The sequence below is a fragment of the Macrobrachium nipponense genome, chromosome 4 (assembly GCF_015104395.2).
Source record: "Macrobrachium nipponense isolate FS-2020 chromosome 4, ASM1510439v2, whole genome shotgun sequence".
In the NCBI taxonomy this organism is placed as follows: Eukaryota; Metazoa; Arthropoda; class Malacostraca; order Decapoda; family Palaemonidae; genus Macrobrachium; species Macrobrachium nipponense.
This window is the reverse complement of record NC_061100.1, coordinates 132,859,318-132,873,152: the sequence shown is the minus strand read 5'-3', so window position 1 is coordinate 132,873,152 and position 13,835 is coordinate 132,859,318. Positions and strand designations below refer to the sequence as shown.

At 41.4% G+C, this 13,835-nt stretch overlaps 1 protein-coding gene across 1 annotated transcript in view; it reads left to right on the top strand.

Annotated features, from left to right (window-relative positions):
- LOC135211188 (zinc finger protein jing homolog) overlaps positions 1-13,835 on the top strand; it is a 134,532-nt gene that overhangs the window by 99,686 nt on the left and 21,011 nt on the right. The window contains 2 exon segments of the mRNA XM_064244403.1: positions 313-1,390; positions 1,393-2,265. Coding sequence (XP_064100473.1) covers positions 497-1,390; positions 1,393-2,265 — 1,767 coding nt within the window. The 5' untranslated portion in view covers positions 313-496.

The following is a 13,835-nucleotide window of genomic DNA, read 5'->3' as shown; positions in this document are numbered from 1 at the left end:
GTTTCTGTCAGTAAGTATTATCCTAGATATCGACAGTCACCAGGGGAAAGAAGATGGGACGTTTTGTTTTCAATGATTAATACTTAAGTATATAGGAGATTTTCTGAAATACCTGAGCAGATGTGTATGTGTGTGTGTGTGTGTGTGTTTGTTTGTTGTAACAGTTTTTATTCACACGAATTTTATTTTCTTTGGTTTTAAAATTGAGGCAATGGCACCTTTTGTAAAGAAAAAAAAAATTTTTTTGTTATTGATGCTTATGAAGCGACTAGACTGAATTGATATTAATGTGTCGTTCTTTTGTCTTTGCAGTGGAGTGGGAGGGGAGTGGAGTGTGTCGTCGCCGTGTTCTTCCTTGACCAACTCCCCCCCGCCCCGTCCTGACGACCTCGACGATTTCTGTCCTCATCCCGCCCACCCCACGCCGCCCACGCCAGGGGTTGCCTGCACGACGACGCCTCCCCCTGCGACGGGCCATGCAGGGCACCTGATGTGCATGGCGCCCAATGATGGGTCGGGCGTGCGGGTGGGGCGGAAGGGTGGTCACGACGGTGATCAGCTGATGGGCGGCTGCAACCCGGCGGCTGGTGGCGGCCAGGAAGTTCACACGCCTCCTCACAAAGATCGCCCTCCAGACACCGCTACCGCCGAGGCCCCGCCCCCGCCTGCCACCTCCTTGGCAGGGCGTGTGCACACGCGGCGTTCCCCTCCCGAAGAAGGAGGAGGAGGAGGACTTCTGGTCAACCAACACCAGCAGCAGCAGCAGCTGGGTGACGGCGGCCACCTCGCCCACCTCCCTCACCGCCGTCGTCGTCTGACCACCACCATCGGCCATGCCCAGAAACGTTCTGGGGAGGACGACGGCCCAGGGACGGGGAATCATCCGCTGGGCGGCGTGGGCGGGGGCATGGAGAGGCGCAGCAAAGTTGCCCGGGGCTCTGGCCCGACGTCGCCTCCGGCGGTCAACGGCGTGAAGCGGCTGAACGGCTGCGTCAATGGGATAGTGAACGGTGAATCAGTGAAGGCGGCCGCTCTCTTGGACCGACTGGCGGGGCTGCCCCCCACGGGGGACGATGTGATGATGATGGGCGGCGTGGTGGAGAAGCGCGGGCGCGGGCAGCAGCAGCAGCAGCACCACAACAATCACCACCATACGCGAAACAACCATCACAACCACCACCACAACCACCGTCACACCCACAACAATCACCTCCACAACAACAGCCTCGCCCACAGCAACGGCCTTATCAAGGAGGCGCTGCAGAACGGAGGCGTGGATCACCTGCTCGAGAAAAACGGGCTGAAGGGACTCAACGGCAGTGTTGTTGGCAGAAGGGTGAACGGCACCACGCCCGCACCACCACTGCGGCCACAACTCCCAACAACAACAACAACAACAGGGCCGTGTCCTCCCCGACGGGACCAAAGGGGGAGAAGAGGCTCAACGGTGCCCTCACCCGACTGACGCCCACCCACGCCCACTACCTGCGTCGGGGCGTTAGTGGTAACCATACCAATAATAAAAATCACCTTCATACCAATAATAATATAGAACCGCCCACCTTATTGCCGCCCACACCCACAACCAAAGTGATTACGCCCCACAGTGATGATCGTTCTTCATCCCCCATTCATACCCTCAACCATCCCCCATCGCCTCCCATTTCCCCTCCCAGCCTCCTCACTTCCTCCTCCTCGTCCTCCTCCTCCTCCTCCTCCCCTCCCTCGCCTTCCTCCTCTTCCTCGTCCTCCTCCTCCTCCTCCTCCTCCTCTTCCACTCATCGTGCAACTCAGGGACTGCTCCTTCTCCCGGATCCTCCGCCCCAGGGCTTAACTTTTAACTGTGATGCCGGGCTGACCCCGCCCACCCCCTCATCCACTCCCACCCCTCCCGCCGCCCACCATAATAGTAATAGTAGTAACAACAACCACCACCACCATCCCACCCACAACAACCATCACCATCACCACCACTATCACCACCATCATCACCCGCCTCCCCTTTCTCCGACCCCCGCCCGATGTTCGGCCAAGTCGTCGCCTCCTCCCGCCCACACCACCAAGAGCAGGAGCAGCTCGGCCAGTAGCAGTAGTGGGGTGGGATCGTCGGCGCCCAGTTCAGCGCCCAGTTCCGGCACCTCCACGCCCACTCCCACTACTGTACGTTTTCCTCCGCCCCTCAAGAAGGAACCAGCTGACGTGTGCCGATGGAGGGACTGCAATCTCACCCTCGACCCGGCTGCCTCCCTCTTGGAACATATACAGGTGAGGTCCTCCTCCTCCTCCTCCTCCTCCTCCACTCACTTTCTCGGCTTTCTCTCGAGAAAGCGGAGTCGTTTGGCGAAAGCCCTTCTCTTAAGTTAAGAGGGATGGCATCGTTGAAATAGTTAACATAATGTTAATCATGTTAATTTTCTCATCCTCTGTGATATCGCAAAATTATGACCTATTGCAACTGATAGGTCTACATATATACACATGTAGATGTACAACTGAATCACGAAAGTTTGGAACGTGATAAATCCATAAATAAAGGTATAAGCCACGAAGGAAAAATAAACAACAGAGTTTCTGCAAGATAATTCGATTCGACGGCCTTTACTCAGCAGATGTAGTATGTCATTTTTGTTTTAGATTACAAGATTCCTAGTACGATAATCAGACATTATTCCAATAAAGTTTACAAAAGAAGCGGATGGAATTACGCAGAAGTGAGCTTGGCTTTCTTCTCAGGGGAAAACCACCTGACCCTCATTTTTCCCGACAACCAAAAAGTAGCATTACAGCCTCTCCCGCTAAGGCCATATATGTACACACACACACTCACACACACACACACATATATATATCTATATATATATAATATCTATATATATATATATATATATATATAGAATATATATATATATGTATGTATATATATATGATATATATACACACATATATGTGTGTGTGTATATATATATATATATATATATATGTTCATATATACACACACATAAATGTGTGTATATATATATATATATATATATATATATATATATATATATATATATATATATATATATATATATAATTTTCTCTAGTGTGCATGTGTCAGAGAGAGAAAGAGAGAAAAATTTGAATGTGTGTGGGTTATATAATATCAAAATATATATAGATATATAAAGCGCTGATATCCCTTTCGTAAATCCCTACACTGTCAGTGGCAGAATATGACATACGCAGAGACTGGGAACAGAATCACGGTCTAGAAAGATCCCCGATCTAAATAAACGCACCCAAATGTAAAACAACAAAAGACTCCGTAATGGGGAAATCTTCAAAAGAATTCGTTAGCAGAAGGCACCTGGTCATGCTGGGGGGAACATAACCAGTCAAACTACTAAAATGTATAAGTAACGCATCCCAGTTATGAAATATATCAAAGGAGAAGTACTTAAAAAACAAAAATTAATATTCGTAAATTTTATTCTGTACTTTTCTGGAAAAGAGTAAAGCGTGACTACACAAAAAAAAAAAAACATTATTTATTATATAAAGTCATTGATGCAATCGGGAATATTTAAAGTCTCTGGAGATTATGGCATCGAAAATCGTGTTCTTACGTTAACAGTATAATGTTATTTTCAGTAATATGTAAGTCGTATCTGTGATTTATTTGATCTTTTCGAATCGTCAGCGATTCTGAATGACTTCAGACGATACAAAAACGAACCGGCGAAATGTGTTTGCTTCTCTCGACAGTCGTCTACGGGCTGCTCTTGAGCAAGAGCCCGTGCTGGCATAAAGCCAGCTTAATCTAAAACGACAAAACAACGACAGTCGCCCATGGAACATTCATCGGGGAGAGCATAGTGAACAACGTTCCATTTGATATATTCCTAGTTCGTATCCTCACACACACACACACACACACACACAGCCATATTAGGAAGTTAGCCGAGTTCATGGCCCCCAAAAGAGAGAGAGAGAGAGAGAGAGAGAGAGAATTACATTTGCAAGACGGTCTGACAAGCATTAGTCACCTAACCATCTTTATTTTAGAATCTGCAGCAGAACACAGTAGACGAGAGAGTCCTGCTGAGGCTGCAGCATAAACTTTGGGGGAAACGAAGTTTATCATCGTTACTATATTTGCCTCAGTCATCATTCATTCCTTCACCGAATGTTAAATATATTATTCATTCGAGGAATAGGTTAAGTGAATTAAATCAGAGGGAAAAAACGATTTTCCACAGTGTAGTAGCTTGTTGTTAGGATTGCGGTTTATAGTGATGGTGGAACGTAGAGAGAAGTGGTGTCGTCCCCAACCGGTCTCGTGGGTTAATTGTGAGCTCTCGTCCCCAGCTCTTCTCTCGCTCTCTGTTTCTCGTCCTCCCCTCTATTCACCCCCCCCCCCCCCCACCCTTATTCCCCCCCCCCCTCCCCCCCCCCCTTACCTTACTCTGTCCCGGGGCCGCTCCCCGTGGTCCGGCGGTGATGCCGAGTTCCCGGGGGTCCCCTTCCCTAGTCCCTCGGCTCCGTAGGGGAAAGAATTTCATCTTGGAGGAGCAATGCTTTACTGAAGAAATTTAGGAGCCAAGGGATGGCTGTGCATCCTGAAGGGAAGATTAAAATAAGGTCTTGCACGACAGTCGTAAAAATCACTACAAGTCGCGTGTTGGTCTGGTTATGAGATAGATAGATGGATACTCTTTAGTTTTCGACTAAAGATTCGTCCTGAGCACCCACCTAGTGCAGCTGGTGGCTTAATTAATTTGCGTATCGTGTGACGCTGAAGGAGTGTTGTTTAGGCCTGACGGGAGAGCCTTTTATCTCTCTCTCCTTTTATTTGTAAAGGAGTGATGTTTGTTGTCGGGCGGCTTCTATTTTTCTCGAGTGCGGACGAACCGATGCTCTGCTGCCAGTGTCTGCGGTTTACAGGAGACCTTAAATAACCTTTTCCTGGCCCATTTCATGTCTCGTTTTACACGTGAGTGCAGACGTAATTGCTGATTGGTTACAGAAAATGGAGCCCTAAAAGTGTGACTGGCAGTTTAATCGAGCGGGAATTCCTGTGGAATTCTCCGGTTGGTCGCTGAAGCCGATTCTCTCCTACATTGATTTTCGCATCTCTCGACGAAAGTGATCAGAGTGTCTGGAAAGATTAAAAGAAAACACCTTTTAGCAATGGGCAGGCTATCCTGAATGAATATTGGTAGCTTAGATCTTTTCTTAAAGATAAAAAGCGTTGCCACTGCGTAAAGTGAAAAGGATACAACATACTTATGAGATCGATCTGCTAATGATTGAATGTGTCATTTGTCGTTGTCGTTTTCTTAAATATCACTCAGTATTCGAGATATTGTGCTAAATCAAATCTGTCGAGGTTAAATTGGTGCCACGAAGGACTGACTGACTTTTAAATAGAAAAGTCAGACCTTTTAAAGCCTTCGCCGATTAAGATGAAGTTGAAATTAAAATGAGCGCAGTAAATGCAGCTTGTCTATCGTAGGATTATGAAGTGAAGTGACCGGATTTGGATAGTTTTCATTGCCCTTCATTTAATTCATGAATTAACATTACTTTGGTTGTGTTTACGAAGGAAGGTTAACTGTTTTCCTTCGCCATCGTTGGTAAATGTGTCTAGCCTTTATCATAATGTAGGAAATATTCATTATCTTTGCTCATTTTCAGTGTTCATGCATCCCACATGATATTAGTAGGCATTAATTGTTTTACCTTTATAATAAGACTCGTTATCTTACCAGATTACACCGTCATTCACGGGAGATTATACTTGATGTCTAGGTGTCTAGTAGTTAGGAAGGTCATGTAACGATTATTGCATCAATAATAAAGACTGAGTAACCTTTCTCGCTGGTTAAACCGTCAATAAAATTATTTATACACCATGATGACATTCGTTCCGGTGATTGACGAAGCCCTGATGATGTTAATCGATGTAGCCGTTCATATATTCATGTGTTTGTCTCGTTGCCAATGCTGTAGATCCTGTGTCGCCTTGGAAGGAGGAAGAGAAATATCCATCCACCTGTAATACCTAAATGGGTACGAAGTTAATGGCCGTCAGTGAGTCCTTGTACTCTCTGTACCTTGCGTCTTCAAGGTGTAACACTCTTTTGCGCTTCTCGGTCGTTGACTGACACTCTAATGACAAATATGTTTTTTAATTTTTTCTTAGTCAAATTAGAACCAAGCTATTCAGAGTAAAAGTGTATCTTAGCTTCAAATTAGAACCAAGCTATTCAGAGTAAAAGTGTATCTTTGCTTCAAATTAGAACCAAGCTATTCAGAGTAAAAGTGTATCTTAGCTTCAAATTAGAACCAAGCTATTCAGAGTAAAAGTGTATCTTAGCTTCAAATTAGAACCAAGCTCTTCGGGGTAAAGGTGTATCTTAGCTTCTTTGCTAGTCAAATTAGAACCAAGCTTTGCAGAGTATAGCTCCTCTACGCGTATTGAACGTACTTAGGTAGAATTTAAATTTGATATGGCAGCATGGGCCGTGATATGGAACAGGAAATTTACAGAAATTGACGCAGAAAGGACATTGAATAGGCCCTTTGTTTTGTGTTATCTTATCAGATCTATTGCGATGTACGCTACTGGTTTCAAAAGATTGAAGTTCATCATTTTCACCGGTATGTCCCAATAAAACTGCTTTTAGTTGATGTTATTCTCGCAAGCGTCACCGTATTCTTGTTTTAGCCATTTTCCGAGTTGACGCATACAAAACTGAAGGAAAAGGTTCTCCACACGAAGGATCCCGGATAAGAAAATCAAAAAGTAGACAAGCAAAAGGTTGATGAATTTATATATATATATATATATATATATATAATATATAGTATATATATATATATATATATATATATATATATATAAACGAAAAATCTTCGTTTTCAGAAGACAAACTCTGTTAACGAAATAAAAGAGGAAATTCACAAGAGAAATGAGCCACAGGACATCATCTGCCTGTGAAGTATAAATGAGATTCTTACTGACCCTCATCTTGAATTTGTGACTCTTTGGATATAAAATTTGTTCATCTGCAATGTAAAAATAGTTACTGAATTTCTAAGTGTAGTTTATATGCAAAAAGATTACATTTTATCACTGACTTGACTCGCACTTTAGTCAGAGATACTTTTTTTTTAGCGAAAGAAGGTTTTTCCAATGTATATTGCGCCTGTAGGTTGAAAAAGAAAAAAATCGTGGTTAGGTTTTGACCTAACCACGATTTTTTTGTACGTGCATTCTTTCGCTTTTCCTCTGATTCGTGATGTTAATTCAAGGATTACTGCGTCTTCGAAGAGTTCTAATCTGCTCCTTATTTGGCTGCTGTCTCTCTCTCTCTCTCTCTCTTCTCTCTCTCTCTTCTCTCTCCTCTCTCTCCCCCCTCCCCTCTCTACTCTCTCTCTCTTCCTTCTCTCTCTCTCTCTCTCCGCTCTCTCTCTCTCTAATAAACCTCCTGCCTTTTTGGGAGGACCGTTCAACGGGTAATTCTCTCTCTCTCTCTCTCTCTCTCTCTCTCTCTCCTCTCTCTCTCTATATATATATATATAGATATATATAATATTATCTATACATACATGTGTTTGTGTGCATGCGTGCATGTGTGTGCGCGCGTGGCTATGTCTATATTATATATATATATATATATATATATATATATATATATATATATATATATATATATATATACTACACACACACACACACACACACACTTCAGTTACTATATTCAATTTTTCATAATGCCGTTAGCAAGTTTTCATGACGTCCTCACTAACTTGAGGAGGTTTTCCAAGTTTGACCCGAAGTGTTAACTTTCCGTTGAACATGTATAGTAGATAGATAGGTCAACCTGCCTTCGTCTGCGCATACCTGTTCGCCGTTGTTTCGCGTGGCATTCCTTCTAAGCTGCTGCTGCTACCCCATACCATTCCGCCCACGTTCTTACCCACGCTCCACCACCCCTTTCCTCCGGTCCTCCCCCCCCCCCCCCCAGCTAACTCTCACCCCTATCTCTACTACCACCACCACCACTACTACTACTACTACTCCTACCACCACCAATCTCTCACTCACCCTCCTACTACCCCCAGCCCTATCCCTTCTCTATCCCAGTTTCCAATCCCATAATCATCCCGACCGCATATCTCTCTCTCTCTCTCTCTCTCTCTCTCTCTCTCTCTCTCTCAACACTCCTGAGTTCTTCTGCTACAGCTCCATGAAATGGTGGAACTCTCTCTCTCTCTCTCTCTCTCTCTCTCTCATATGGTAGTTAAATTTACTGAATGTAGTGTAATTGTATGGTTGTAAATATCTTAGGAAATGTGTGACGATATTGTGTTTTGGATTATTTGGGATGTCTGCGTCGAGAAACGCCTTCAGTCAGAAGAAAAATGAAACCTGGTAGTTATTTATTACCTTCGACATTCTTTATCCTTGATTAACAAATTCGTGCACGAACTGTTTCACGCTAATGAATGTAAAAATATGTCATTTTTACATGAGTTACATGTTTTATAACTAAATCACGAACGTTTTGAACGTGATGAACATATAAATAAAGGTGGAAGCCAGGAAGGAAAGTGAAACACTGGATTGCTGCGAGATTTTTCGACTCAAAGGTCCTTTACTGAGCAGATTTACATATTACAAAATGTATCTCATGGCCACGAATGCCTGAACTGACCTTATTGAGAGCATTAATGTTGTCCTTTTATTAGAGTGACGTAAGAAATTTCAAATCTGCTACGTTCCAAATGAGTACGAAGTACAGTATGCCGGACATGTTAAAGATATACTAAACCTTACCAGAAAAAATTGTCTGGCCCAGAATCAGGTACTTGACGCCGTAGTGCCTTTAGCGCTGAACTTACCCGAACGATACCAGTAAAAGTTTTAAGAAAATTCCGTTGATGTTACAAAGAACGCTATTATTATTTTTTTTATCATATTTGGGATTAGAGAAGTTATTTTGATTTTCTGGATCCGGTTTGCTTAATTGATATATGTTTTGGAGTTAACAAAATAGAGGTCGAAGAAAAATGAACGCGTCAATATGCATTAAAAGAAATAATTGCAACTTTTACTCAGTGGCTTTTAGTCGTGACATTCTTGTGATGAAGGAGAAAGGAGAGAGGAAGGAGAAAGGTTGGATTTCGCCTCAAAAGAAACTGGAGGCAGATCTTTTGAGGTGACGAAAGTTGTAGCGTAATTCACCTTGAAAATCCATTGCCAACTTTAAAACACACACACACACACACACACACACACACTTTTCTCGTTCTTGAAATTATATTTTTAAGTGGGGCATATTTAACTTCAGTGAAAGAAATGTCTTGTAATTATGCAGATATGACGAACCTGTGCTTCATCCCAAAAACTGTTTTTTTTTTTTCTTTCTTTCTCTTTTACATTTGCCGTCCGGTTTCATATAAGCTTTCTGTTGCGTCTGTAAAATGTTCCCAATTTGATTGGCGAATTCGATAGGTGTTAATCATCTCGTTAATCGTCTAACTGATTTTTACATAGCTGATGTTTTTTGAGCTCTAGATTCCTTTTGTTTAGTTAAATAATGCATGATAGCCTTACCTAACTACCGCCACGTTTTGGTCACGGCACGTCGCATATGACGGTGTGTTATTCATCCTGATGGAAGGGACAAGAGAACTAACTCACAGATAGGATATCAGCTTGAATGCAACTCCATAGCCGGAGCACCGTTGGCGCACCGTATCCCTTTCTTTGTCCAGGAGTTATGCTCATCGCCTTGCTGATTATGATCATCATTAGCATTATCATCCTCGCACTCTTTTTAGCTTGCATGGAATATCTGCGTCCACTCTCATCCCGCAGGCCGGGTATTTTGTGATGCGTCCCATTTCCCGGCCGAACGGAATTGATTGATTGGACAAATATGAACTTCATCCTTGTCACCTGACAGAAAGTATCAGCAGCTGTGCGATAGTGTGTTAACGTGTCATTTGCCCCGCTGATTTGACGCCTGATTCCGCGTTTCCGACTCAAATAATTCCACAGTCGCAATTTTTTTTACGCGGGAGCGAAAATCTACGGGAATTTCACGATCGGTTTCATCACAAACGTCTATTTGTCCGAAGTGTTTATTGTTTTTATGGAACTGTGTGTACCTTTACACTAATACACGAACATTTCTTCTCTAGCGTTTTATATGTGTTTATTTGCTGGCGTGTTTCATGTCTATATTTGACGCACCCCTCTTCTTTGTGTTCATTCGTATTATAGAGTATATTGGCTTCAAGGATAACATACTTAGACCGTGGAGCCTTTGGATAGATGTACGTATGTTGTATACCGTAATAACATTGAAATTGGGGAAGGGGTTTCCTCTGGTAGACTCCAGCGTTATCGGATGGCGGTGAATGCTAATAAGCTCTGTGTACACACACACACACACACACACACACACACACACACACATATATATATATATATATATATATATATATATATATATATATATATATTGTTGGTGCTGGGTCATTCAACGTCCTAATGTGGTGTTCGTGAAATAATTTCCACTCTGAACACGAGTGCAAGAAGAAACACTGTAAACGATAAATACTGCAATCTGACTGCACAGAATTTAGTTTTACATTCTACATGTAACTTTTTTTTATATATACGTTTTCTCCAATAAATGTACCTCGAGATTGCAAGTTGATGCGGTAGTTGTCGTGTTAAAACTATATCAAGGATTTCAAAGGTAAAAATGAACTCGTCCTCTTCTCGTGTCGGACGCTTTTATATTCGTTTTGTGGCAGGACTTTTTTTTCCCAAGCTTTCACGTATAACACATTAGCGACAGTTCTTACCTGCATTAAATCATAGTCGCGAAAGATATAGTATATATATCGCTGAGTTCGGAACACTGATTGCCCATTAATTAACCCGAGAGAGAGAGAGAGAGAGAGAGAGAGAGAGAGAGAGAGAGAGAGAGAGAGAGAGAGAGAGAGGTGTCTTTGTTCCACAGCGGTTTCATCCTCACACGAACACAGCGCGGGTATTTATGGCGTCATATCCCTCCCGTAACCATAGTCCAGTTTTTTTCATTAATGGGAGCGAAATCCTCTCACGGTTTCCTTTTACAGTATCGTTGCCATTCTTCTTGTGGTTCCAGTGTTTGCTGGAGGCCATTGTTAGTGGGTGCAGGCTGCTGAACTATCACCAGGTGTACGTATTTTTGTGGATGGCGTGTGTTTATGTCCGCTCTGGATTGAACAAGTGGTCTGCAGGTTGAATGTAAAGACTGTTTTGACTTTCGTGATGCCGGTAATTGATTTCCTCAGTTATGGATATATATATACATATATATATATATATATATATATATATATATATATATATATATATATATATATATATATATATTGTGAGGTATAGTTCAATTGTTGAACAATCATTTGCCCATGGTGGGTTGTTGCCTCCTTACTGGTTCTTGTTTTTCTTTGGGGGAAGTTTACGTCTGTCGTCTTAACTTGAAAGTCGACAGTCGGGTTTAGTATGGCAGAGAGTCAGGTCCTCGGCAGCATAGCAGCATGGAGGCGTTTGCAGCGGGTATACCTTACCTGTTGGGTTTGGTAGCAGGAGGATGGTTAGATGATCAATCCATGGTCATCTGTGGGACGGATTTGTTCCAGTTTGGCAGCAGATGATTCGGCCGTAATCACTTATGTGATGGATGTGTTGTTCCGGTTAGCAGTTGGTTGCTGCTTTGGCGTGTTGCGGAGATAGTCTGTCTGTGTCCATTCTCTGTGTTGACAGCTGGGTCTGTTTTTATCTCTATGGAGATTCTTTGCAGTTTTTATGTACTGTGTAATGCTACCTGAATTTACGCTATTTTGATGCGGTGTGAGTTTATTTTTGCCACTGATGTATAATTGTATAATTGGTATGCTGCCTGTTTAGTATTTTTTCATACTGCCGGTTTATGGTTATTTGCTTATTATTGATGATGTATTTTGATTATTTATGCTGCCTATTATTTATTCAATGGTTTGTGCTGCGTGGGAATTAGTTTGATATGGCTAAATTGTTTTTTGAATTTGTAGTTAATTTTGTCTCCAGTTAATATTTTGACTTTACGAGTTTTTGATAATTAACTACTTGGCTATTTTTGTATTTTAAATTCATTGAACTGACTCTTTGGTTATGTTAATGTTATGTAAATTGCTTTACTTACTAAACCCGGTCTCAGCTGTATAAATGTAAATAAAAATTTTGTAAATAAACTAATATTAAGGCAATTTTTGTGATTTTGCTCTGCTCCTTCTCCTTTGTTTGTCCCTACTTGCTGTCTGGGCTATTCCGCATTCCAGTTCCATTTCATTTTTTTTTTCTTTAAGATCCTGCAGGACCGAGTGCGGTCCATTACAATATATATATATATATATATATATATATATATATATATATATATATGTGTCACGTTTTATATATTTCGAAAAGCTTGAGAGAACAGAGATGAGAATGGTGAGATGGATTATGGGAATGTCGCTGCTTTAGAGATTGGAAAATGATGAAATAAGAAGGGCAGGAAGGCTTAGTAAAGATTACAGAGGTGATAAGAGAGTCACGGTTGAGATGGTAAGGGCATTGTGGGCATGTGTTGAGGATGGATGACGAGGAGGGAGTGAAGAGACTTGGGAGGAACCTGTTAGAGGAAGAAGATCGAGAGAGAGAAAGAGAATGAGATAAAGTGAAGGAAGATATGGAGAGAAGAGGTTTGGTTGAGGATGATCCCTTTGATAGAAGGCAGTGAAGAAGACGCACCAGGCAACCGACCCCTTAATGTAGGGATAACGGTGGGAATGAAGATGTTTATTATGTATGTATGTGTGTGTAATGTTATTTGCGTAAATCATATCAATTTGTCACTCGTATTCTTTTACGGAGCTTGTATGTATATAATTATGTATACGTTTATTTACGTCCTCTTGTTAATATTTTTTGTATTGGAAAATGACGGCTAATTAATTAATAATTAGGTGATGCTGATTTACAGATTTAGACAGTTTGAACATTTTTTTTATCGCAAACTTTGAAAAACCAGACAGGAACTTGTTGCAGAGTTTCCCAGTAAGTTCCGACTGATCCATGGAATATTTACGTATATGTACGTGTGTGTGCATATATATAGATATATATATTATAATATATATATATATATATATATATGATATATATAATATATATATGTATACTATAGTATATATATACATATATATATATATATATATATATATATATATATATATATATATATAATATATATTATATATACAGACGTACTGTCGCCACGTACGACCTTGTAAGGGGATTTTGCCAGCATGAATGATTGCACCGTCGAGGCTTCGCGTACTACTTAAAGCGGCACTGTGGTGTCTTCGCCTCTTTCCTTGAGATAGGAAGAGAGGTTGGTATAAAAGAGGCGGAGTTTTACCCCAGAAATATTATTCTTGGGAATCAGAGGTTTGGGCTGTGGTCGACCGGGGCTTATATAGATTATATATTGGCACATTTTCTTGACCATTCGCCTCTGCCAAAGGATATTATTATTGCCAATTAAAAGCCACAGTAGTGTTAAAAATATATTTTTTGTACAATGCTAAAAATTACTATATGTTTAACACTACTGTGGCTTTTAATTGTCAATATTATAGTCTGGTTACGGAGGTTCCTTAGTTCGATGTTATTATTATTATTATTATTATTATTATTATTATTATTATTATTATTATTATTATTATTATTATTATTCGTTGTCTGTATCTTTCTGATA